The following is a 25,554-nucleotide window of genomic DNA, read 5'->3' on the forward strand; positions in this document are numbered from 1 at the left end:
CCTTTTTATGGCTGAGGAGTATTCCATTGTATATAGGTACCACATCGTCTTTATCCATTCATCTGTCGATGGACATTTAGGCTGTTTCCATGTTTTGGCTATTGTTAATAGTGCTGCTCTGAGCACAGGGGTGCATGTATCTTTTTGAATTATCGTTTTGTCTGGGTGTATTCCCAGGAGTGGGATTGCTGGCTCATATGGTAATTCTAGTTTTAGTCTTCTGAGGAACCTCCATACTGTTTTCCATAGTGGCTGTACAGACGTACATTCCCACCAATAGTGTAGGAGGGTTCCCTTTCCTCCACACCCTCTCCAGCACTTGGTATCTGTAGACTTTTTAATAATGGCCATCCTGACTGGTGTGAGGTGGTACCTCAGTGCAGTTTTGATTTGCATTTCTCTAATCACTAGTGATGTTGAGCATCTTTTCGTGTGCTTACTGGCCATCTGTATGTCTTCTTTGGAGAAATCTCTATTAAGGTCTTCCGCCCATTTTTCAACTGGGCTGTTCGTTTTCTTGTTGTTGAGTCGTATGTGCTGTTTGTATATTGTGGAGATTAAGCCTTTGTCTGTCACATCATTTGCAGCTATTTTCTCCCATTCCGTAGGCTGTCTTTTCGTTTAGTTTTATGTTTTATTTTCTATGTTTAATGGTTTCCTTTGCTGTGCAAAACTTGTACGTTTGATTAGGTCCAATCTGTTTATTTTCATTTTTCTTTCTATTGCCTTGGGAGACTGACCTAAGAAAACGTTGGTACAATTTATGTCAGAGAATGTTTTGCCTGTGCTCTCTTCTAGGAGCTTTACGCTGCCATGTCGTATGTTTAAGTCTTTAAGCCATTTTGAGTTTATTTTTGTGCATGGTGTGAGGGTGTGTACCAACCACATTCGAATATCAGTTGGGACTATACTGTTGTAGAATTTAATATACTGTATTATTCTATTAACAACACATTATAACATTTCTCCATCACGAAAAAGGAAAAGGGTTATTGTTTTGGTAAACATTTCATGTTTGGCTATACTGTAGTTTAATCACAGCTGGTAACAGGCCTTTGTGCAGAGGCCTGGGGTTGGGCTTTGGAGAGCTGGAGGGATGCAGGGGCTGGGAGGCCTGCGCTAAAAGGACAGAAGTTAAGGTATACTAATAATCCGTCAGGTATTTGCTTGTCTGCTCGGTTATTCCTGCCTCGATATTTGAGGGCTCTGCTGGGCACCAGGCTCCCCTCCCTGTTCTCCTGTCAATGCCCACTTCAGGTTGCTAACATCACCCCCTCAAAGAGCCTCCCACCACCCCCAGACCCCATCAAGCCCCTGCAACAGTGAACTTTCGAGGGAGGGGCTTCATTGCATGCACCACTGGCAGAGCTGAGCCCAGACTGGTACTTAGTAGGTGCTCAGAGACGTCTGGAGACTGAAGGAGTGAGTGAACATGAAGAGTAACAAGAACAATAATAATCGCCAACGTATCGTCAATTTTGTACTATTATAACGGGATGAACATCTTTGTGATTAAAGCTTTGCTAAAATTTTATACTTCCTATACTTGGGATTCTAGGGTTGAAGAATTTGATGATTCTTAATATGTACTGAAAGATTGCTTTCCAGAAATTCTGTATCTGTTATACTCCCAGAAGCAGTATGTGAGAGTATCTGTCTCTCTGGTTTTAAGTAACATAACTTAAAAAACGATTTGTTGATTTGATGAAAGTGAGGGCAGGAACGGTATCTCATTGATTTAATGGACAGTTTTTTTTTTTCTTCTGGTAAGACTGAACGTTTTAAAAAACATTTATTTATTTTTTTTGGCTGCGTTGGGTCTTCGTTGCTGCGCATGGGCTTTCTCTAGTTGCGGCGAGCGGGGGCTACTCTTCGTTGCAGTGCATGGGCTTCTCATTGCGGTGGCTTCTCTTGTTGCAGAGCATGGGCTCTAGGCGCCCGGGCTTCGGTAGTTGTGGCTCGCGGGGTCTAGAGCGCAGGCTCAGTAGTTGTGGCACATGGGCTCAGTAGTTGTGGGTCGTGGGCTCTAGAGCGCAGGCTCAGTAGTTGTGGTGCACAGGCTTAGTTGCTCCGTGGCATGTGGGATCTTCCCGGACCAGGGCTCGAACCCATGTCCCCTGTACTGCGAGGCAGATTCTTAACCACTGCGCCACCAGAGAAGCCCAAGACTGAACTTTTAATACCTATGTATTGATGATTTGAATTTCCAGTTTTGTGAACTGTCCATTTGTGCCATTTGCCCATTTATTTGTAGAAATCTTAATGTTTTTCTTATGAATTGTGAGTTCTGTTTTATTTTCAAAGATATTTCTTTAGTTTCGTACACTTCAATTTTTTATGTCAACTTTCTTTTTGAAACAGAAATAAGTTTTTTCCTGATGGTGAAAACAATGGACTATCCTGGTAAAAAGTAAGACACTAGAGAAAACCATAAAGAAGAAAGTAAAAATCGCCTACATTCCTACCTTTTGGCCTATACTAACGTTTTTTGAGCATTTCCTTCCAAACTTTTTTCCTGTGTGTTGACAGTATTTTTTGAGGTTTAAAAAATTGAATTTTTGCGTACCCTCAAACAAGCATTTTTTTTAAGTCAATACTTCCTCCAATGGTTTTGTGCTTTAAAAAGTCTTTCCAATCTGGAGATCAGGTAAAGAATTATCTTTTTTAAAGATAAGAGCTGTGTGTATTTTTTAGTTATGAAGGCAACATAGCATATTACAGAATATTTAGGAAATTAAGGGGAAAAAATCAGCCATAATGCCTTGATTGTAACACATCTATTTCCTTGTGCATGGTTCTTTCGAGTCTCTGATCATGAGCACTTACTTTTATGTTGTTGCAAGGATAGTGCATGCAAGATTTCCTATCTTCTCCTTTTCACTCATAATTATACTTAAGCATTATTTTCATGTTGCTACACAATCTCTGTAATTGTTTAAAATGATCCTCTAATGGTCTCTCTGGTCGCTGTGCTGTCTAGCTAACCCTATCCTGCTGATAACCATTTAAGTTGCCTCCAATTTTTCTGTCAAGTGATATTTTGAAACACCAAAGTCCAGTGAAGCAGAATCTCCCACTGTTCCCTGGAGGCTGACTGTAATATGATTTGACTTCTGCTCATTTTCTCCTTTCCTCAGAGGAGGACTGGAAGAAATCGCTCTTAGAGAGTGGTTAGAAAAATGCCAAACATAAAATTAGGAGGATAGTGACCATGAGGTGAAAGCTTGATGAGCTTTTAGGAGAAAGCTGCCTTAGAAACTGCACTGTTTAGGTTTTGTTCTTGTAACTCAGGAATCGGGCATGAGTTTATTATAATAATAATTTTGACAAAATGCCTTCCCCTCATGCAGTGCTTGGTGCTTCTCCTGGTATGCAGTCCCGTGTATCAGCTGAGGGCCTTAGTGCTGGAGGGCCTGGGTCTGAATCTCTGCTTATCTCTTTGACCTTCAGCAGCTGCAGAGCCTCAGTCTGTCTTTCTGCAAAAAGCAATAATAATAGGCCTGGAGGACTGAAGTCCTGAGCACTCTTGGGGAAATACCAGAGGAGTAGCCAGAGAGGTTGCAGAGGAGCCTTCCCGGGGAGCACAGGCCAAACCTTTTTTTCCTGGGCCTCGGTTTCTCCATGAGTATGGCAGGCTTGGTGTACGGTCTGCAAGAGCCTTTCCTGTTCCTCCCAGAAGCCTCCAGGGGACCCCTGCCCTGGCTCCTGCCTGGGTGCTGGACATGACCAGTCCTCCTCAACAGGGCCTCCAGGACTCCTCTCAGTACTCAACTCAGCTCACATCCCTGGGACACGCCCTGACTTCCAGGGCGGCAAAGTGCTGTGGCATCCTTCTAAGCCCCTGACATGATTTTGGGGAGGGGTGTGGTGGGATCAGTAAACCCAATGCATATTTATTAATTTTGAACAAGTGTCATTGGTCTGTTGGCAAAGTTGTCATCGGTGGGTTAGCAATAACCTTATCTTCTCTTTGAATAATGACAATTACTCATCTTTCTTCCATCAGGGCATAGGAGACCACCCAGTGTATAGTGGTTGGAGAGCCTGGGATGTGGAGTCAGAGGTCTGGCTCCAGGCCTCTCTGTGCCTCGTTTGCAGAACGGGAGAAATACTAGCAGCTACTTCATCGGGCCGTCCTGGACACGGACCGAGATAATGCCTGCCTATGAGGCACTTAGCAGAGTTCCAGGCACACAGGAAGGCTCAGTACTGTTAGGCTGCTGTTATTATAATAATTATCCGCAAATTAGAAAACCGAGCGCCTGGTTGGCAAGGGACTAGGCAAAGGGGACAGTTCACAGGTGGCGCCCTGAGAACCCAGGTCGAGAAGGGTGAACCTAGAGGCCAGGAGGAGGCCGAGCGTCGAGAGGGGGTGCCCAGAGGTGAGCCCCGGGAAGGAGAGGCGGCTCCGGCTGGGCTGCGCGCTCCAGCCCGGGCTCCCTGATCGCCACACACTTTATCTTTGATTTTTGAAAGCACCCTTCTCCTCCATCTGGCCTCCTTTCCGGGGCTGTGGAAAGGAAAGACGGCCGGCGGCGGCGCCGGACCCAGGCCTGTCGTATTCGTCCCAGCCCCGGGGCGGTGTCATCGGAGGGTCCCGGGAGTCCCGCTCGCCACCTCAGCCGCGGCGACGGTGGGCGCCGCTCCCTCCTCGCCGGCCGAGCGGTTCCGGCGCCCGGGTGGCCCTTTAAAAGGCCGTGTCTTGTCCGGAGGGGGCGGGCGGGGGGCGCTGACCGCTGCCGGAGGCCCGGCCCCTCCTCCCTCCCCCTCCCTCCCTCCGCCTGTCCGTCCCTCCCACGGTCCCCGCGTAGCTCGTTAGCTCGCTTGCCGGGCGCACGCTCCGCCTCCGCCAGTCGGCTCGGCGGTCTAGTGCGCGGCGTGGAGCGGGAGCCCGGGCCGGACGCGCGGCCGGGGGCCGGGGGCCGGGGCTGGGGGCTGGGGGCTGGGTAGATCGGCGCCAGCCACCGGGCAAGCCTGAGCCGCAATGGCTGAGATGGGCAGCAAGGGGGTGACGGCGGGGAAGATCGCCAGCAACGTGCAGAAGAAGCTCACTCGCGCGCAGGAGAAGGTGAGCGAGCCCGAGCCCCTGCAGCCGCGCCGTCCGGACACCTGTCCCCCACCCCCGCGCCGGGGGCTGGTCCTGATCCCGGGCCCGGCGCTGTCACCTCCAGACGAGCGCTGCCGAGGGCCTAGGGGTGTCCACAGGCTGCGCCCCCCGACGCTCTGGGTGCCCTCTGCCGTCCGCGTCCTCCGTCTCCTCTCACCCCCGGCGGGGTGCAGGAGAGGGCGCAGCTGTTCCTTCACCCCCACCCCCACCCCCGCCGCTTTGTATCTTCGCGGCACCTCTGCAGAGGAGCGGCGGCCCCCGCTCTTCTCCGGGCGCGAGGTCCAGGCTAACCCCGCCCTGGAGGCCGAGGCCGGGAGGCTGGGAGGCGAGGTGGCGCCCCTAGCCCTCCGGGACCACTTGAGCCCTGCGGGCGGGGCCGGCGCTGGGGCGAGGGGGGCCTGCCCCTTGTCCCCAGGGTCGCTTAGTTCCGGGAATCCCGAGGCTGCCCTTCTGCTCGCGGGTGCCTGCGCGCCGACTCCAGGCCTCTGAGCGCTTCCTGCGCCCGCCGTTCCCTCCTCTCCACCCGCCGCTCCACCTTCTGTCCCCGTGGGCCGAGGGAGGGGTCAGGTTTCCCTTCCCGAGAGGTGCCTGCGGCCTGGAAGCTCCGGCCCGGCTCCCGGGGAGCAGAGAGCTGCGCAACCCTCGAGAGGTGCCCTCGCCGGAGCAGGGGCTTCGTGTTTCCGGCCGCGGGGGGAGAGGGTGGCGGCTCTGGCTTTGGGAGCCCGCGGCCGGGGTGGGGATCCGGCCCGGAGGAGGGGCGGCAAGCCGCCGGGGGTGTGGAGGGCCCCGCAGGAAACCCGACCCCTCGGCGCGGAGAGCCACTGTTTGCAGCCGGGGCTTCCCGGGGCCCTCGGACTGTGCAGGAAACGCAGGATTGGGCGGCAGGGGTCCGCGCCCGCCCGGCTTGCTATCCCTAGCCGCCTCTGGTTTATTGAATTGGATCACGCCAGCTTCTGACGCCACTTCCCCTGCCGACTCCAACTCTGAAATCTGAGATTGCAGAATCAGTGCTGCTGCCAGGGTGGCCCCCCAGTGCTCCCCTGGCCGGGTCTGTCCCCTCTGCCGCCCGATCCCGGAGACCGGCCGGCCTTCCCCCGCCAGGCTTGTGGCTGTTTATAAACAATGACTTTTGCAGCTGAGACCTGCGGGCTCCCTAAGGATGCAGCCACGTGACAGTGGGGGTGGGGGTCGGGGTGAGAGCGGCGGCGGCCTCTGGAGCTTCCCCCGCGCTTCCCTCCGAGTCCTGCAGCTCATCCTTGTGGTCCCGGGCTAAGTAGGTGGGTGGTTGCGTAGAGGGAAGGGCCCTCAGCCAGACTCCAGATCGGGCCTGTCCCAGCTGTCCTCCTCCCCTCCCCAGGGCGGGACGAGGGATTAGAGTACCACAGATAGCTGGCTGGGGGCTGGGAAGGCTTCAGCGCCCAGGTTGGGGAGAGGGGAGGGGCAGATGCCTCTGCCCTTGCTCCCCGCCCACGGCTGGGTAATCCATTTAGGTGCCTGGAGCAGGCAGCTCTGGGTCTAAGCCTGCTTCCTGCCCCTGAGGGGCTGAGGAAGATGAATGGGAAGCCTAGGGAAGGCTGAGGCAGTTTCCCTGCCCCCAATCCAGTGACGTCCTAGTCCTCCCCGGCTCCCCTTTGCTTTTGCTGTGTCCCCGTTGCCCTACTTGCCTTGTTTCTGCAGCAGCATTTTTCAGTAATTTCATGGGCAGTAGGCATGGGCTGTATCCCCCCCGTGTACATGGCGAGAGGTCATCATTGACCCCACTGAGATGCCTCCTCTCCCTCCTTAGCCTCTGTTCTGTGGCCATGGGCAGTCGGTTGACAGCTGGTCAGCTGTGGATGCTGGCCTTGGCCAAGGGCTGGCCCTGCCCGAGCCTGGGCCTCATGGGACTGGAGTTGCTTAGCGCTATTGCTGTTCACTGCCCCGTGGGCTCTGGTTGGGAGGTCTTCCCCAGCGGAAGCCAGAGCAGCACCGCGGGCATCCTGGCCGAGTCTGGGAAAGTAGCCTCCCCTGTTGGCCCAGCTGCAGCCCCCTCCCAGGAGCCCGATGACTTGACCTACAGCAGTCTCTCCCCTCTGCCCTCCGGAGGCTCAGAGTCTGCGTTGCAGCCTGGGTGCCGCTGACCTGGCTATCTCCTCGGCATCTTCAGGTGGCCCTCAGGACCATGTCTAACTCGCAGTGTCAGTGGTCTCATAGGCATCCAGCCCCTGGCCCCACCTCGCCTTGGTCAAGTCTATGAGTAAAGGGGCAATTCCAGTGGTCCTGTTGCCACGGCAGGGTATTTCCTGAGCAGGGACAAGCAGGCGCTTGGGCAGAGGGCCTAGGTTGTATCTGCATAGGGAGAAGGGCCCCCACCTCTCCTCTTCTTTTCCGCACCCTCGATTTCCCCCCATGTCTTCTCTGCCCAGTCGTCCACCAGGATTCAGAGGGGGACGGTGAGGTGTGGGAGAGCTTGCCCGCTGGTGCCTGCGGAGCCAGCTCTCCTGTCCCCCAGCTCAGTGAGTCCCCGCTGGGCCCTGGCATTGCCCATTGACCCGGCAGCATCCACCACTGGTCTGGGTGCTCCCTGGGGCTTGAGCAGATCCGTGTGGGCACCCAGCATTCACCTGGCCCCAGCAGGTGCAGAGTGACTGTTATGAAAAAACAATTCAGCGAATCCCGCCTGCACCTGGACCTGTGCTGTGTGCCTGGGCCTGGGCTGAGCCCCGGGTGCTGCGGGGAGCAGGGCGCACGTGGCTCTGGCCGGCGTGGATCTTACTGTCGCAAGGTCCTGAGGCCTCTGGCCCTGGTGTGAGGAGGGCGTGAGACCACAGCGGAGGGCTCCCCGTGGTCCGCCAGCCCAGCATGGCACTGTCAGCGCTCACCTCCCAGCCCCCAGCTGCCCCCAGGGTGCTCGGGTGCAGAGCATGTGCCTGGAGTTCGGACCCGGGTACCATGAGGTCATCTTCCCATCGCGTTTGGCTTGTCGGATCCTCTATAAATGACTCTGTCCATTTTTGGGCCTCAGTAGGTGGCTGGGCAGAGCCAAGTTGGGGTGGAGCCTGGGTCAGATGACAGAGAAGATTAGGGCTTGGTGGGCTGGGTCCCTGGGGTGACGGGACGGTCGGGGAGAAGGGACAGGTGAGGTGGGGGTACGCTCTGGCCTGCTTGCCCCAAGGTCCACTGCCCAGAAGTCCTCACGGGGCGTGCGTGAGAGAGGCCGGCCTGTGCTGGTGGAGCCGGGCCCGCGGAAAGGCGCAGGGGAGGAGGCTCTGCCCACTGTCTGCGCCCCCCACCCCACCCCCGCCACTGGCCCAGGCTGCTGGGAGTGGGGAAGCCTGGCCCCGAGGGGCAGGGCCTGGGGCTGTCCGTGCAGGGAATAGCACTGGTGTGTCACAGCAGATCCTCCCTAGAGGGAAGGTGCAGTGGCAGTTATTTATAGGACCCTGACACACGGCCATGATGGGGCCACACTCATCTGGGTGGTTAAGGTCTCCTGTGCCGTAGCCATGGAGGCCTCCTCAGTAGGAGCCAGGCCTTTGCAGCCAGTTCTTATGCTCACGGTGGCCTTGAGAGTAGCCACGGCACACAGAGGACAGGGGGCAGGGAGCCCGCCGGGTCTGCTGGACGGCCTCTGAGGCCCTGGGCCCCGGTCAGCAGGGGCTCTCCTCTGCCCCGACTTTGCACTGTCCTCCCGATCGGGGTGTCTCTCTCGCCCCTGAGTGTCCTCTCTCTCGTCCCCTCCCATGTTGGCTTTGCCTCCGTCCCTCTGTACCTCCCTGCGCTGTGTCCCTTTCCTCTGATCTTACACAAGCATTTCTGCACCTCTCCAGGCTCGGATCAGCTTCTCCCTGGACCCGAGTTATTTATGTAGACGGTTCATCTTGCCGGCACTGGCGAGAAGGCTCCTGAGCTAGGCGTCATCTCTGGGTGGGGTGTTTCTGGGGGCTCGGTGGACGTTTGGCTGAGGCCTGTGGGTGTGGGGAGGTTGCAAGCGTGACCTCCGGACTTCCTGGGCCCCGGTGGGCCGGGGTGGGCTGGGCCTCATCCCACTCCGTTGAGTCTGCTGGCTCGTGGCAGGGCCCAAAGCAGGCAGAGGCTGTTTTGCCCAGGTCGGCTCACTGGGCTGTCTGGGGCCTGGGGGAGGTGTTCCCCGGGGTGGGGTGGGGGAGCAGCTGTGGGTCAGGGTGCCTGTGGAGTGGGGGAGTGAGCTGCTGGTCACCCAGGGAAGGGGTGGGGTGTGTCGGGAGCGGAGAGGGGCGCCTGGGCCGTAGATTTGGGTTGGATGTGACCAAGTCTTGAATGCCGGTGGGATCTGTGGATCCTGTGGACTCTCAGAGAGGCTGAGGCCTCAACTCTTCACCCTCCTTCTTCGCAGATGACCTCGCCGTGTCCCCTTCTCACCTTCGCTCTCTGGCATTGCCCACGCCCTCGTGCATGGAGGAGGCCATCTCCGTCCAGCTTGCCCCTCACCAAGTTGTGCTTCTGTGCCCCCCGTTTCTGCCTTAGCCCGGCCTTGCCTGGGCTTTTGCCATGAGGTTCTAGAATCCCTGGGTCCTACCCAGGGGCGTGTCAGAGACAGATCCCGGGCATGGGCTCGGCAGGCAGCAGGTGGGGATCCTGGGTTCCCCTGACCAGCCGGGACCTTGGGCAGATGGCAGGACCCTTCTGAGCCCAGTTTCTTCATTTGTGAAATGGGGGTAATACTGGTTCCCCTTCACACGCCCGTTGTGGAGAGTAGGGCCTCGGACAGCTGCCCGTCACACAGCAAGTGCTCAGTGGGCAGAGCCGCACGATGACCCGGAGACCTCCCTCCGCGCCAGGCCCTTGTCCCAGCCCTTCTCCCTGGAGTGTCCATTACAGGCCTCTGCAGACAGCTAATCCCTGCTGAGCCCTTGATGGATCAGGGTTTGTAATGTTGTCCCAGCCCACGGTGGTATGTGTGCGTGTGTGTGTGTGCCCGTGTCTGTGTGTGTGTGTGTGCAGAGGAGTGGCGTGTGGCGGGGGAGGGAATTGCACAGTTCCGGGGTTGAGGTGGGAACTGGACTCATTTGCACGTAAATCCGGTGGCCCTGGGTAAGTGTTCCCCCCTTTCTGGGCTTCACTCTGGCCATCCGTAAAGTGATCACGGGGTTTGCTTCTTCATTTACTTGGAAAACCCACTGTGTGCTGGGCACCATCTTGGTTCTGTAGGGCTGAGCATAATCAAGCCCCTGCCTGCCTGGAACTGACATCTCGTTGGGGGAGACACTCAAGAAACGAAAAGTCTGGTGGCAGGTAGATACAAGAGCAGGGCAGCTTTTCCTCAGTGGAATGTGATGGCCCAGATCAGCCTTTCCTGAGCATTCCAGGGCCGGGCGCTCACATGGTGCAAGGGATTGGTTTGGGAAGAGGCTGAGCTGAAGCTTCTGGCTCCAGGTGAGAGGGCATCTGGGGGATGATGCCTTCCTGTTTGATGTCACCCTGCTATGTGGTTTTCTAAAGCTCCTTTTTTTTTTTTTTTTTTGCGTGGCATGCGGGATCTTAGCTCCCTGACCAGGGATCGAACCCGTGCCCCCTGCATTGGAAGCATGGAGTCTTAACCACTGGACCGCCAGGGAAGTCACTAAAGCTCCTTTTTTGGCAAGTCTCCTTTTGGGATTAAAAATACAAAGAAAAGGACACCAGAGCTGAAGGGCACTGACAGTGTAGGCCAGGGCTGCTTTGTGGGTGGGGGCTCTCACCCACGATGTAAGAGGAGGTGGGAGGGGCCAATAAAAGAGGAGGAGGGAGACACCAAAGATGGCCCAGCCCAGGGAGGACCACTTAAAAGATTTTCACATCAAGCAGCAACTCAGGGTAGTGGCAACCACTCTCTAGGGAGCTGGGTTTGAATCCCTTCCCACATGTTACTACCTTTGGGCAGGTCACATTGACCTCTCTGAGCCTCAGTTTCCTCACCAGAAGTCAGTGGTGAGAGCCACAGAGAATGCTGTGTGGATTAAATGGACACAAGTGAGGGGCAGGGCTGGTGGTTCTTGTGCCGGGGATGGGGCATGCCTCGTGGGACCTGGCTGGCACCTGGGGCTCCTGGGGCCTCCCCAAAGAGGCTGCCACCTCCCAAAGAGGCCACATGGTTCTGGACCGGGCAGCGAGGCTGGCTTAGTGCCAAGGGCTGGCAGGGGTCAGGGCTGGGGAATTGAGAAGAGAAAGGCAGGCTCTTCCTGTCCCAAGGGAAACCTCTGTCAAATATTAACTTAAAAATAACCTGGTTTGGGGGCTTCCCTGGTGGCGCAGCGGTTGAGAGTCCGCCTGCCGATGCAGGGGACATGGGTTCGTGCCCTGGTCTGGGAAGATCCCACATGCCGCAGAGCAGCTAGGCCCGTGAGCCATGGCCGCTGAGCCTGCGCGTCTGGAGCCTGTTCTCCGCAACGGGAGAGGCCACAGCAGTGAGAGGCCCTCATACCGCAAAAACAAACAAACAAACAAACAAACCTGGTTTGTTGCACACCTGCTGAGTGCCAAGTGCTTGGTGAAAATTCTCATTCTCACCTTGCAGGGGAGGTCATTATGATACCCATTCAGCAGATGAAGAAACTGAGGCTCAGAGCAGTGGTGTGACTTGCCCATGGGCTGTCCTGGTCCACTGTCTGGGGTGCTACCTCTCCCTTGGTGACTAGGCCCTCAGGCCAGGGGGAAGGCCCAGATCATGCAAATAAGATGCGGATCTCTATCCAGGAGGGAAGGCCTGTCTCGGGGGGCGGGGTGTCACTTGACAGATTTTGGTCCCAAGACCTTCCCCACCATTAAATTAGATCTGGGGCTTCTTGTCTGCCCCTGGGTCCCCACATGGGGTCTAAGCTTATACTTTGGGATGTGGCCTTTCTGTTTTGGGGGTGTTTGGTGGGCCCTGGACTGAGGGGACAGCTTGGGGTTTCCTGGGGCAAGTCTAGGGACAGCAGTTCGTACCTGCAAGTGAGGACAAATGAGGTGATGTGTGTGTGTTTTCCCAAATTTGAAAGCTGCATCCGCTTTACTCAATATAAAGGAACACCCTTTATGCTGAGATTGTATCTACTTTTGTTCATATTGTTGCAACAGTGTTTCTTTTATGAAATGATGGTAGTTCTGGTAGTTTCTTAATGTTTTTGGGGAGGAAATAGTCATAGTGCTGACTGCACCCCCCCCCACCCCCGCAAAACACACACGCACACACACAGTGGCCGAAAAACACACGCGCACACACACACTGGGAAGATTTTCCTGGTGTGGAATCTAAAAGTCTGGGGCCCAGTGCCCTGGGGCAGTTTGCTGCCCACCCTGTGGACTGGCCGCCTGGAGCTGGGGTGTTGTTGGCTGCCCTCCTGGGTCCAGGCTTGAAGCAGGCCCGTGGTGGCCTGGGGCAAGCCCCCTAGAATATCTGCTCCACAAGGGTGGGTCCTGCCTGCTGCGGTAGCTGTGGTGCCCCCAGCTCTGCACACAGTAGGTGCTCAGTGCTTCCTTGTTGACCGGATGCTTGGATTCTGCAGGCAGGTAGAGGCAGGCTGACGGCTGGCAGAGGCCCGGGAGGCCCTGGGTTCAGGGTGTAGGGTGGGAGGGGGAAGGGCGATGTGGCTGCTGGATTTCAGGCGCCCAGAGAGCACAGGAGGCATCAGAGCCCAGGTCTTGGGGTCAGGTGCAGGGGGCGCATCCAGCCCTGGCACAGGCTATTTCGAGGGACCCCTGGGCATCGCTGCTTAGAAACTTCTCCGGCAGTAAAATGTCTCAGGGCTGTGATGGTGCTACCCTGAGCCTGGGGCTGCTGTGCTTGGGCCCAGACACTTGAGTTCTCAGGAGTGGGCTGGGGTCCTGCTGGGGAGCCCTCCTTGGCTTCAGGCCAAATGCCAAAGAAGGGTTGGCCTGGGCCGTCTGCAGGGGTCCTCTTCCGACCTGAGAAAGCTTTGAGGTGACTGGGGTGCCGGGGATCCCCGACCTGGGGGTCTGTGTGATTTGCTAGACCTGAGACTCAGTGCTGCCCTCAGACCCACTTGGGCTTGCTCTCGGCTGGGCCTCTTCCCTCTGCCTCCTGGACCTCACCCTCAGCCCCAGTCCCTGACCCCAGGTCCCAGTGCCATGGCAGATGGAGTGGGATTGGGGCCACAGCACTGGGGGAAGGTGGGTTTGGAGCCTCGGGGTGGGCCTCGGCCTTGGTTGCTGAGACCTGTCCATGGTGCTCCTGGAAGTGGACATTTGTGCCCTGTCCCCCCCCATCCTGTGCCTGGGGTGACCGGCGGGGTCTCTGCTGCTGTCCCTGCTCTGTGGACAGGGTGTGAGCTTGCAGACATCTCTGCCTCTGCAGTGCAAGGCCGCAGTAAGGCGGGGGCTGAACCCCAGGGGCTGGGAGTGAGTGGGCGGCAGCCAGCAGCAGCCACCGCATTGCTGGGGGGAGGGACTTGTCACTGTTGTCACTGCCAGTGGAGCTGGGGCTCTCAGGCCCTCAGAGGCCCTGCAAGCCCCCTCCATCCTGGAGCCCCCAGGGCACCTTTGTAGGGACATCGGAGCTGGCTCCTCGCTTTAGATGCCTGGACTTCTGGCGCTGAATTAGCTCTTCTTCCACTTGTCATTCTCTCCTTCGTGGCCTGCCCATTGTGGGCCAGAGGGCTGAGGTCTGAGGGCACTGGGAGGAGAACTGGCCCCTGCCCTCCAGGAGCTCCCAGCCCCACAGCCAGTGCCCATTACAGCACTGGGAGGAGGTGAGGGGAAGGACACTGGGGTCCTGAGGAAGCCTCCCATCAGGGCTGAGCAGTCAGGGAAGACTGCTTGGAGGAAGTGGCATCCCCTCTTGAGGGAGTGACCTGGGTCAGGTTAGAATCCAGCTGTGCCCAGGAAGGTCCGGGGGGTGGGTGGTCTGGGGCAGGGCTGCCATCCTGGAGTCCACTCCGTCAGGGCTGGGGTCACAGCCTTCCTCCTCCCAGTATGGGCAAACCTGCTTCTCTCTGTTTTGAGGCCACAAGGTGACACTGCGGAGGGGATGACACTGCTAAGCCTGTCGAACTGGACAGCTGGGAGGGGTCAGTGGGCCAGCTCACCCCTGTTCAAGGCACCCCAGTGTGCTCCGCCCTTTGAGGCCAGACCAGATGGCCAAGTGGGGGTCCCCTAGGTCTTGGATCAGAGCCAGGGAGGGTCCTCAGAGGACGAGGGGTCATGCCAGCTGGTGGGAACGGTGGCTCGGAGCACAGACTGCAGGGTGAGGAGTGGATGACAGTAGGTAGCATTGTGTGGATGAGTCTCAGGGCCAGCGGCTGGCTGGTGAGGGGTCCAGGGCTCCACCCAGGCCTGTGCTTGAGGAGCTCTGCAGGGGCCGTGGGGCCAGAAGGCGGCTGGGGTGACGGGAGCGCCTTGCCAGCTCTTTTTCCAACAGCTGCTGCTACTTTCTTTGGAACTTTTGGTCACCTCGGCCTCTCCCCAGGACTGCAACCAACATGCTGGAGCCCTGGCGAGCCAGGTCCCGTAGTTGGGCACTGAGGGCAGACCTGGCCCAGGGAAAGCTGGGCCGAGCGGTCTCCCTGCTGCTCCCACCCCGGCCCCATGTGGCCGCCCCTACTTCTCTGCTCTGAGATGGCATCACCTCTCTCAAGACGTGTCCTCCAGCCTGTCAATAACTATCTCGGGGCCAGATGTGGATGATGGAGTGGATGAGGGTGCTGAACTGAGCCCCGGATCCCTGCAGGTGGGCAAGAGTCAAAGAGAGACTAAACAAGGGAAGGGGAGGAAAGAGGTTGGGGTGAGTGCGGGAGAAAGACAGACCTGGGTAGAGAGAAGGGAGCATGACCCCAGTGACCACTCACCCACTCTGGGGTCCTGGGCAAGTCGTGCCCTCTCTGAGCCCCTATTTCCTCCTCTGTAAACGGGAATGGGAGTTCCTGCCCACGGGCTTGTGGAGAGGGTCCAGGAGGAAGGAACATGATCAGTGCCCAGTGCCTAGTGGTGGTGGAGGAAGTGATGCGCTCAGTGCCTGGGTGGGGAGGATGCACAGGTTTTGTCTCAGGGAGCATCTTGGGGAACCCCTGGGAACCCACAGGTAGGGACCATTCTGGCTTTTGTGTTCTGATGACCAGATTCTTGAAATTGAACTGCAGTGCATTTTTGTTTCCTTTTTTTCCTGCATAGGCTGAAAACACTAAATCGGGAGGGGTGGTGTTGCCTCCCCCAGGAGGGAAGCCAGAGCCCCCCTGAGCCGGAGCTTGATTGAATGGATGGGGGGAGGGTATACAGTTCCAGGTGGGCTGGGTTTAGGGGCCTAATGAGGGGAGGGACCTGGGGACATAGGTGAGGGGTCTCCCATCATTCATTCATTTGTTCATTCATTCGAGGAACTCAATGCATAGCAGAAAGAGCCGGGGCTTGAGAGATGTGGGTTGAACCCTGGCTCGGCCGCTGAACCTCAGTTGCCCACCTAGGAGCTGGGAAGCATGAGATGCCCCTCCCAGTGAGGGAAGGTGAACTCCAGGACTCCTGTAAGTGATAATGGTGGAGCTGAGTTCTGCTGGGTCCAGCTGGGTCTGGATGATTCTGGAGGGGAGGTCAGGGTTAGCATCTCCATGGCATTTTGTGGTTTACTGAGAACCCTCCCATCTGCTGTTTTTCATTTGTTCCTCTCAGTGACCTATGAGGTTGGCGGGACTGGATTATGGTTCCACTTGGCAGATGAGAACACTGGGGCTCAGGGAAGCCCTGGGATTTCCTCCCTCCCAGTCTTGGACTTGGCCCCAAGTTGGCCTTTCTTGGGAGTTGCCACCGCCATCCCTGAGCTGGGAGAGGGTGGTTGGAGGATGCTTGGAAGAGATTATTGTAGTGCAAATGTGAATGCTGAAATGTTTTCCATTAAAAATCAGTGGGTGGGGGGCTACGCTGATGGCGCAGTGGTTGAGAGTCCGCCTGCCGATGCAGGGGACACGGGTTCATGCCCCGGTCTGGGAAGATCCCACATGCCGCGGATTGTCTGGGCCCGTGAGCCATGGCCGCTGAGCCTGCGCGTCTGGAGCCTGTGCTCCGCAATGGGAGAGGCCACAACAGTGAGAGGCCCGCGTACCGCAAAAAAAAAAAAAAAAAATCAGCGGGCGGGGGCTGCCTTTGTGGGGCGAACACCTGGGGAGCATTGTGTGTGTGTGTGTGTGTGTGTGTGTGTGTCGTGTGTATGGGGGAGGGGTGCTGGCCTGCTAGAGGAGAAGGTGACCCTGCAGAGCCACCTTGGGACTTTCCACATGGCCCCTGGGGTCCCCCATGACTCCACCAGGCAGGTGGAGGAAACTGGCTTCATGCAGGTATCCCAGAGGGTCAGGGTCCGATGTGGAAGGAACTGCCCTGACTTGACTCCCAGGGGGAGCCTCAGGTAGAGAAAGACCTGGGTGCAGATTGAAAACAGAGTTGGGAAGGGAGGGGAATCCCACAGGTGGGGGAGGGGAGGGGAGACTAGGAGGAGTTAATGGCCAGGAATACAAGTGGAGTCGATCTAAACGGAGAAAGAGAATCCACAATTAATAGGGTGCATTTGCTGAATCTGGGACAGGATGAAAATATTGTTTGAAATATAAACTAAGCCAGGAGCTAGTTTATAAGTTGTGTGTGTGTGTGTGTGTGTGTGTGTGTGTGTGTGTGTGTGTGTGTGTGTGTGTGTGTGTGTGTGTGTGTGTGTGTGTGTGTGTGTGTGTGTGTGTGTGTGTGTGTGTGTGTGTGTGTGTGTGTGTGTGTGTGTGTGTGTGTGTGTGTGTGTGTGTGTGTGTGTGTGTGTGTGTGTGTGTGTGTCCCCGCCACCCAGGCCTCCTGGTGGAGGGGACCATGGGCCTGGCAGGGGCCACAGCCAAAGGGGGGTCCTGGGCCTCTCCTGTGGGCCTCTGGGGCGGTGCTGTCCTGGGTCTGGTGGACCAGGTGGGGGCCATCCTGGTACTGCACTGAGGAAGCTGCCTGCATGGGTGCAGGGCTGCCTGGGAGAGCTGAGTCAGCACCCTGGGAAACCCATGGCCGGCAGCAGGACAGAACCTGATGCCTGCGTCCCAGCTTTGAGTCAGTGCACCGGTGGGTCACGCTGTCCCACTGTGTGCACTGTGGGTGGAGGTGAGAGGCCAGGAGAGGCCACACCCACATCCTGCAGCCTGCTAGTGCTCTCTGGAGCCACGTGGTGGGGATGGGGAGGCAAGGGCTGTCAGCACACCGGAGGCCCAGGATCCGAGCTCCTGCCCCCCGCCTCCACGGGGGACTTGGGCCAGTTACTCCACCCTTCTTATTTCGATTTGCTCTTCCATACAGTGGGGTGACCGTCCTCCCTGCTAGACCCGAGTCTCCAGTGGTGGAGGCTGGTCCCGCTGTGATCCTGACACCCGCACACAGTAGGCACTTAATGCTGAGTTGGGGTATGAGGCTCCCATGCACGAGGGATGGAAAAGGCTTCTCGGAGCATCTTACACAGCGTGGCAGGTGGAAGGCCCATGTTCAAATCCCAGCCCTGCTCCTACCAAGCCCTTGACCTTGGGCAAGTTACCTGTCCCCTCTGAGCCTCGGTTTCCCCGCGTGTGAGGATTTAACGGGGGAAGAGGTGTCTCCATTTCACAGCCGAGGACACTGAAGGTTGGGGTTCCAGCTCTCGGGTGGGGTGGGGGTACTGAGGCGCCTTGGCAGGCGTGGGGTGTTCAGCTGTGCCCATGCCCTCCATGTGTGTCCAGTTGGGCCATCCTGCCCAAGTCCGGGCCAGCCTTGGCTCAGCAGTGGTGGAGCCATGCAGGCTCAGCTTGGGATCCAGATGGTAAGGCCTCGGGGGAGGACGGCAGGGGAAGGTGTTGCCCAGAGAGGGCCCGGCAGGGGCCAGGTGACACTGTGGACCCCTTCCCACCACTTTTAGGCCTCCCCCGACCCCTATTCCCTCTCCCTGTAAGCAGCAGGAGTCTCTTCCAGCTTTTAGATGCTCCAGAAGTGTCCAGAGCTGCAGCATGGGCTGGCCAGGAGCCGACCTCCCGGGGTCTGGGGCTGGGCGTCCACCCCAGGCCATGCCCTGCACTGCTCGTTTCCGCTCTCCTCCTTTGGCACATTGCTGTGATTTTGGGTTTTTTTTAAAAAAGAGGTGGGTAACTCTGACTGGCAGCTCAGCTTTCCCTTACTGTTGAGCTGTGTTTCTCCTGGGAAAGCGGGCCCTGGGGGAGGAAAGGGACAGGTGGGTGTGAGCAACCTCCGCAGCAGGCCCCGACGGTGAGCTGGCACTGGCTGTGATTTCTGGGGGCCAGGGCCCTCTTTTGTGGGTGGGTGTGGGGAGTCTCTGCTACCCCTCTGTGTCCACACTGCCTGAGCTCTTCTCAGGGAGGGACGTGGGTCAGACCCTGAAGGCCTCCCTAGCAAGATAGACTCCAGGGCTGATGCTCTGCTGCGACCCTGGGAAGTCAGAGACGGAGGGGCCTTTTGCGCTCACTTGGTCCTTACCTCCCGCCTTTCAGGGTAAAGGTGGGACCCTGGGTGGTGACCTGCCCAGACCTCTGGCGGCCCCTGCATTGTCCCCTGTGGTCTCCGGGCTGGGAAGGGGAGGCCCCAGCTCCTGTCCACCGTGTGCTGATTTCCTGCATCTGCTGGGCCGGGAGGACCAGTGCCTCCCCCTCAGGCCCCTCCCTGCCCACCTTATTTCTCTACCCGGCCCCAGCCCAAGACCAGTGGTGCAGGGTTAGCAGGAGGGACCCTGGGAAAGCCCCTCTTGCCCGTTGACAGTCAGCGCCTCTGCCAGGGGCGGGGCCGCCACTGGACTCCCACTCTGGGCCCCTCTCGTTTCCCTCACCCTGGTCTTCGCCCTTGCTCTGACTATGCTCCCTTCCAGCCCCTCCCAGCCCCCTCGCAGCCTGCCCCCAGCCCCTGCTCTAGTGGAAAGCAGTGGCACTGGCCCTGCCCCTGGGCTGGGAGCAGGACCCCCCTCTTCTGCTCTGGGGCCCTGTACCAGTGAGTCCCCAGCCTTTGATTCTGCATCTGCAAAGTAGGGTGTCCTCACAGGTAGTGGCAACTTGGAATCAGGCCAGGGCTGAGTTAGGGGAGCCCTTAGGACAGCTCCCAGGCAGCTGAGGGCCTGGGAGGGACCACAGGGCAGGGATGGGGAGAGGTGGGGGGAGGGGGGAGGGAGCCGGCCCTCCCTTGTGCTGTGTCTTGGGCAGGGCGTGTGTCTGCACTTGGCAGGACGGGGTGGAGCTATTTAAAGTGGACTCTGGGCATCAACTCCTTTGAGTGACAAAAATAACAACAATAACCAAAATAAAAGCACTAACATGTTGGGAAAAAATACCACATGTCTTATGTCCTTTAGGTACTCTTTAATAGTTCCAGGTTCACAGATGTGGCCATGGAGGATTCCGAGTGGTAAAATGAATGAATAGCCTGGTTGCACATTTAGGCCAAACAGACATAGGCAAAGGGCTGAGGGCATTCAGAGGAATAAGTGAAGCCTTGTGCCTGGGGTGGGGGTCAGGGAAGGCTGCCTGGAGGAGGTGATATGAAGGGCCGGCTTGGCCTGGCGTCAATAGGGAAGTGGTTCCCTGATGAATATCGTGGAGGTGGCCGTGGTCCTGCCCTGGTCAGACCTTTGCTTGGCCCAGGCAGGTGGGTGGAGGGGAGACCTTCACCTCCCCTGTCCTGGCTCTGGCTCTGTACTCTGCTGAGTTGGGGGCTGGGCTCATGCTTTGCTGCTTTTCCACACAGGCTGTTCCCCCAGGGAGCCCAGCAAGCAGCTGATGAGGGGCTGGTGGGAGGTGGCTGGGCTGGAGATTCCACCCCTCTGCTGATGGCCGGCGTCGTGGCGCCTGGGGCTGAGAATAGCACCCACACTCGCATGGAGGGGACAGGTGGGCCAGCGGTGGCTGGGGGTGGGTGGTGCTGACGTCTCTGAACAGGTGGCATGGAGGGCTGGGCGCAGGGCGGGGCTGTGCGTGTCCTCCACTGGCCCCACCCAGCACGGATGCAAGTGGCCGGCGGGTGACCTTGTGGCTGGGAGCCCTCCCTGACCCCTCTGTAGAGTGGGCGGCATCCTGGGCTCAGCGCTGGGATGTCAGATAGCAAGGCCCATCAGGGCTGCCTGTGGGTCGTCAGAGGCCAGTACTCTGAGCCGCTGTTTGGGCTCCAGGGGGCCTTTACCAGTTTACCCTTTTACCAGGGGTCAGGGTAATGGTGGTGGGGCTGGCAGGGCCCCTGCAGAGCCAGGGGGAGGAGGCTGCTGTGGGGGGTGGGACCAGGAGCCGGAGGTGGGCTGGCTGCCCTGCAATGCTGTGTGTAAGCCCGAGTGAGTCATGGCAAGCAGGTGCTTGGGGCGCCAGGCACCAGGCACAGGAAAGGGATGTGTGGGCCGGGGGGTGGGGGTGGAAGGGAACGAGGTGGGAGGGGCTGCTAGAGCTTTCTGGCTTGGGTGGGAGGAATCCCAGGTCAACCTAGGGGTAAAGGGACAGGGGGAAGCCAGCCCCTGCTCTGTGCTGGACCCTCTTAGCTACACAGCCCCCCTTCATCCTTATACCCCCTTGAGGTCTTGGCTGGTTTGGCTGATGGGGCTCAGGGCTCAGAAAGGTGAGCCCTGGCCCCCTGGCCTCCCCGCATCGGAAGCGGTCCAGAGCCGGAAGTGCCCCTCCTGCCCTTCCCTTCCCTTCTCTCAGCTGCTGTCCAGACCAGACACGGAGCTGGTCACCATCCTGAGCTGTTGGCCAGGGGTGGGAGCCACTGAGGGGGCAGGTGGGTGGGGAGGGAGAGCAACAGGAACCCAATGATGGGGCCTGTCCTGGCTGCACCAGGGGTCCTGGCTGTCCCTCCCTGCCTTCCCGACACCTCTGGGGACCTCAGACTCACTGTGACCCCCAGGTGTCCCCACCTCGGGTGATTCAGGCTCCTTCCCTCTTGTTGCTCAAACCTGGCGTCCCCCCTCAGTTTTCTCCCTGTCACCCCATCCTTGAGCACTTCTCGCCATTTCCTGTCTTGGCCCTGAACTATCATTGCCTCTCACCTGGGTCACTGTAGTCACCCAGGTGGGCTCCCTGCTCCAACCTGCTCTGCAGTCTGTTCCCACACAGCAGCCTGGGGGGTTTAAAACTGTGGGTCAGATCACAGCTCCCCAGAGCCTCCTACTCCCCGCTGGAGTTTCAAAGCCCTGTGGCCTGGCCCTGGCTACCAAGGCAGTTTGTGCAGTGGTTGGAGGGTCTAGCCTCTGGAGCCAGGCTCGGGGTTTGGATCCTAACCACCCTGAGGGCTGGCTGTGTGACCCTGGGGAGTTTTTAAGGCAGTGCCTCAGTTTCCATGTCTGCAAAGTGGGGATAATAATAGTACTTCCTTTCATGTGAAGGGCTCGGCACCTGTGTTGCAGGGCATCTTCCTCCTACGCTGCCCTCTTGCCCTCTTTCATACTCTGGCCTGCTCTTCCCACCCCAGGGCCTTTGCACTTGCTGTGCCCTCTGCCTGGTGTGGTCTCGCTCCTTCATCAGGTCACAGAGGTCACGTCCCTGAACACCGCCCTCTCCGTGCCCTGCTGTGTGTTTGTTCAGAGACTTACATCGCCACTGGACATGCCTCCCCCTTGGAGCACCGGCCCTTCCAGGGCGGGGGGCCTTGCTCTGTGCCCTGGAGAACACAGCCTTCCAGGCTGGGGGAGGGCATCCCAGATGAGCCAAGCCTCAGCTCCAGTCCCAGCCCATACAACCCAGGGGCCAAATCCCCAAGTCCAGGGGCGGTGACTCCTCCATTGCATCCGAGCTGTGAGGGCCAAAATCACATGGGGGTCCCTGAGGAGGGAGCAGTTTGGGCCCACACCGAGAAGTTGGTGAAAAGTCCCTTTCTTCCACTGGAGGGTGGGCTGGGTGGGGTGAGGGCTAGAGGGGGAGGTCTGGAGAGTTGGGTGATGCTTGATTGTGGAAGGGAGTGGCCTTCCCCTCTGGGTGGTCCTGGCCCTTCCAGAAGCTCTCCGACCCACATGGAGGCCTGTTTCTGGTTCTGGTTCTGTGGACATCCAGGAATGGGCTCAGACTGGCGGGTGGTTCCTGAGGGGAGGGGAGCCAGTCATGACCAAGCCTGGGCCCCCTCCTGTGCCCCCTTGGGGCTCCAGGGCACCCCATGTGGGCTGACCCCCTCCCAATTCCTCCCATATGGAAAGGGGCTCCTTTAGAACCATTTTGTTTGGGAACCAATGGCCAGGTTCAGATTCTAGCTCCTGTTTACTTAGCCCTGAGACCAGGGGCATTAGGCCTCAAGTTTTTGTGTTTTTTTTTTTTTCTTTCTACAACATATTTTTATTAATTTACTGCCTGATAGTTATCTATAATACCTTTTTTTATTTGGCCACGCCGCGTGGCATGAGGGATCTTAGCTCCCCGACCAGGGATGGAACCCAGGGCCCCTGCAGTGGAAGCGTGGAGCCCTAACCACTGGACCGCCAGGGAAGTCCCAGGCCTCAAGTTTCCTCATCTGAATACCTCCCTCTCATGGGATTTAGCGAATGCTTGTAAGGCTCTCGGGACGCCTTTGGATTAGCGGCTGCGTCTGATTTGTGCCAGCCTCCGCCCCGCACCCCCCAACCCCTTCCCCATCCCAACTTCGGCCCCTGATGCTCTGTTCTGGGCTGTTCCAGCCTCCTCCACCCACCGCAGCCCACCCTAGCCTCCTCTGGGGTCTGGGTGGCCCTGCTCTGGCTTCTGGCCACTGGCTTATCTGCTGAACAGGCTGGAATTTCAGGCTTCCTGGGAGGGGAGGGGAGAAAGGAGAGGAGGGCAGGGTTTCTTGGCTGGAATCATCTGGAAACTCCTTACCTGGGAGGAAGTCAGTAAGTAAGCTGGTTTCGGCCAGACTGTCGTATTTCAAGGCACTGTTGTGGGTCTGACATACATGGCGGCCAAGTGTTTGTGTACCAGTTAAGGACGTAAAAAAAGAAAACCAAACATCACTTTTCACTCTCGCCAGTATTTCTAAAGGAAAGGAAGAATCACTAAAAGAGGAAGGAGATAATTTTAGAGTGACAGTTTCCCAAGAGAGGCCCGTTGGCTTCCTTAGTCGGTCAGCCGTTCTTACCAGGGCCCACAGAAAAGGATGATGAGTCTCCGTGGACTGGTGTCAGGGGATAGCGACTTCCAGAACATGAGGACTTGTGAAGAAAAATAGATCACCAAGTGGGGTGAGGCCCTGGCGCTTCAGGGAGGCTTGGGAGGGGAACCTGGAAATGTTTTTCAGTTTTGTATTTCATTGCAAACATGTTTGCAAACTTTGCATTCTAATACACAATCTGTGCCGCTTATGTCACAAAAGTGGTTTCTTTACCAGTTAAATCTTTGGAAAGCAGCAAGGTGGAGCAGGCATCTTTTGTAGTAAACAGACACGCTTCCTATTACCCCCAGGCAGCTCTGTATCCCTGGATCACAAGTTGAGGGATTTCCCTGGCGGTCCAGTGGTTAGGACTCCGAGCTTTCACTGCCCTGAGGGCCCGGGTTCAGTCACTGGTTGGGGAACTAAGATCCTGCAAGCCCAGTGGTGTGGCCGAAAGAAAAAAAAAAAAGAATCACAAGTTGGGTTTGGGTTTTGAAATCCGTCAGGTTTGGGGTCCTGGCTCTGCCACTCAGTAGCTGAGTGACCTCTCTGAGCCTGTTTTTTCATCTGTAACATGGGACCAACAGTCACACCTTGGGATGTCCTGGTGATATGAGCCCACTTGTAAGGCAGTGTCAGGGGTGGTGGGCCCCCCTCAAGGTGGGTCCTTGGCCAGGGCTTCCTGGGGTCATGCCTTGCACTATGATCTTTGTGGAGCTTTGAAAGAGGGGCACATGCAGTCCCTGGGGAGCTTGGCTGGGCGGGTGCGTGGCTGAGAGATGACATCTGATGGTGAGGGGTACCCCACCCCCCGCCGGCGTGTGAGCTGAGCTCACAGACTTCCCCTGAAAGGAAGGCAGGTGGCAGCCTCTCCTGTCACCTCCTCCAGCCAGCCTGGGGAGACGGAGGTGCCGAGCAAGGATGGGGGCACAGAGGAACCAGGGAAGGGGGCTGTCTCTTGGGGGCAGCCCTGTGTGTGTGCTGGGCCGAGGAGAGGGAGCTGGAGTTGGGACCCCCTCTCCTGCCTGAGACCCGCCGGCCCAGAGGTGGCCCTTCCCGGACCTGGAGCCTGGCTTGCCCCCCTGGGAGACTGTTGCTTTCCCTTTCTCTGGTTTTCTCCCCAGCTCCCTTCTGCATTCCGGATTCTTCTTCCACACCGTCTCCTGGCCTCTGCTCTGCTTCTTGCCTGGCTCTGTGGCCTCCGTGTGGCTCCTGCCGCCTTCGTACTGTGTCCAGAGGCGACTGAAGGGCCAGGGCAGGAGCCGTGTCCGGGAGCGTGTGTGGGGCTGTGTGCAGACACGTGGGCGAGCACCAGCACGTGGACACGCGAGTGTGCACACGGGCCTGTGTTGGGGGGCATTCTTGCCTGCTGCGGTTGGAATGCTGTTCCTGGCTCTTGCCCAAGGCCGGCGTTTTAACATTTATCTTTCTTAAAAAGTCATCGCCCTCTGGGGAAGTCGTCAGGCTGGGCCTGATGTGTGGCCAGCCTGGCACCCCAGGAGGGCTGAGGAGTGCTGTTGGAGGGCCCCTTGCCATGCGTTCTGGAAGCCCTGTGCTCTGGACCGGCTTTCCGGGCCCTGGGCTCTGCTTCCAGGCAGGAGCCTGAGCCTCTCCCCACCACTGCCGGCCACAGCCGGGCCAGGGAGGCCAGACCCCTCATTCTAGCCGCTCTCTGCCTGGTGCCCACCCAACGCCAGGGTGCAGCGGCCACTCTGGGGCTGTAGCCGTGTCACACTGGCCAGCAGATCGCCAGCCTTGGGCGTGAGCACTGTGGTTCTGGAGGCAGAGGTGCCTGATGCGTCTGCGTGAGTGAGTTCACAGGCCCTCGGTGGGAGAGGCAGCCCCGGTGTAGTCACCAGCCAGCTGGGGGCAGGGGCTGCAGCCCAGCAGCGGCAGCCGGGGAAAAGGACCCAGGAGTCAGGAGCCCTGGGTCCAGTCCTGGCTGGCCCACAGTCTCCTTGATACCGGCCGGGGTTCTTGGCCTTCCGCAAGCAATAGAAACTGACTAGGGGCCAGACCAGAAATTCAGGCAAGGCTTTACGGGGCCCCCCTGCTGCAGCTGGTGGGAGCGAGAACACACAACAGGTTCCCTTGCTCGCTTGCCTCCTGAGGGGGGGCGAGCTTGTTCCTTATATGGGGTGAGGGTAGGGGTGGGTCCAGGGGTTGGGCCGGAGGGGTGGCTGAGGTGCTTTGCCCACCCGCTTGGTGGTGCTGTGTGCTGGGGGCATGCGCAGTACCCTGCTTTTGCTCCGGGCTCTTCAAAAGTGGCAGCTGGGTGTTTTGGTCTCTTTGTATCTTTTGTCCATAATTTTGCCCCAACTGTGCATGCACGCAGTTATTTTTAGTCCCATATAGTTTCTTTATATTTTGTTGCTCGCAGAGAGGTGTGTCCAGGTGCAAGCACTGCAGCAAAGGGTCCCAGGTCCCAGGCTGTCTCATTCTCA

At 58.0% G+C, this 25,554-nt stretch overlaps 1 protein-coding gene across 5 annotated transcripts in view; it reads left to right on the plus strand.

Annotated features, from left to right (window-relative positions):
• The first annotated feature begins 4,888 nt into the window (after positions 1-4,888).
• BIN1 (bridging integrator 1) overlaps positions 4,889-25,554 on the plus strand; it is a 56,978-nt gene continuing 36,312 nt past the window's right edge. For 2 of the 5 annotated variants that reach the window (XM_081243123.1, XM_081243124.1), the window contains exon 1: positions 4,893-5,068. In XM_081243123.1, coding sequence (XP_081099249.1) covers positions 4,985-5,068 — 84 coding nt within the window. In that variant the 5' untranslated portion in view covers positions 4,893-4,984. Of the gene's footprint in view, positions 5,069-25,554 lie in introns of all 5 variants that reach the window. The other 3 variants (XM_081243126.1, XM_081243122.1, XM_081243125.1) reach the window with 3 other exon arrangements.

Source organism: Mesoplodon bidens (genome assembly GCF_964165515.1).
Source record: "Mesoplodon bidens genome assembly, chromosome: 8".
NCBI classification, from domain to species: Eukaryota; Metazoa; Chordata; class Mammalia; order Artiodactyla; family Ziphiidae; genus Mesoplodon; species Mesoplodon bidens.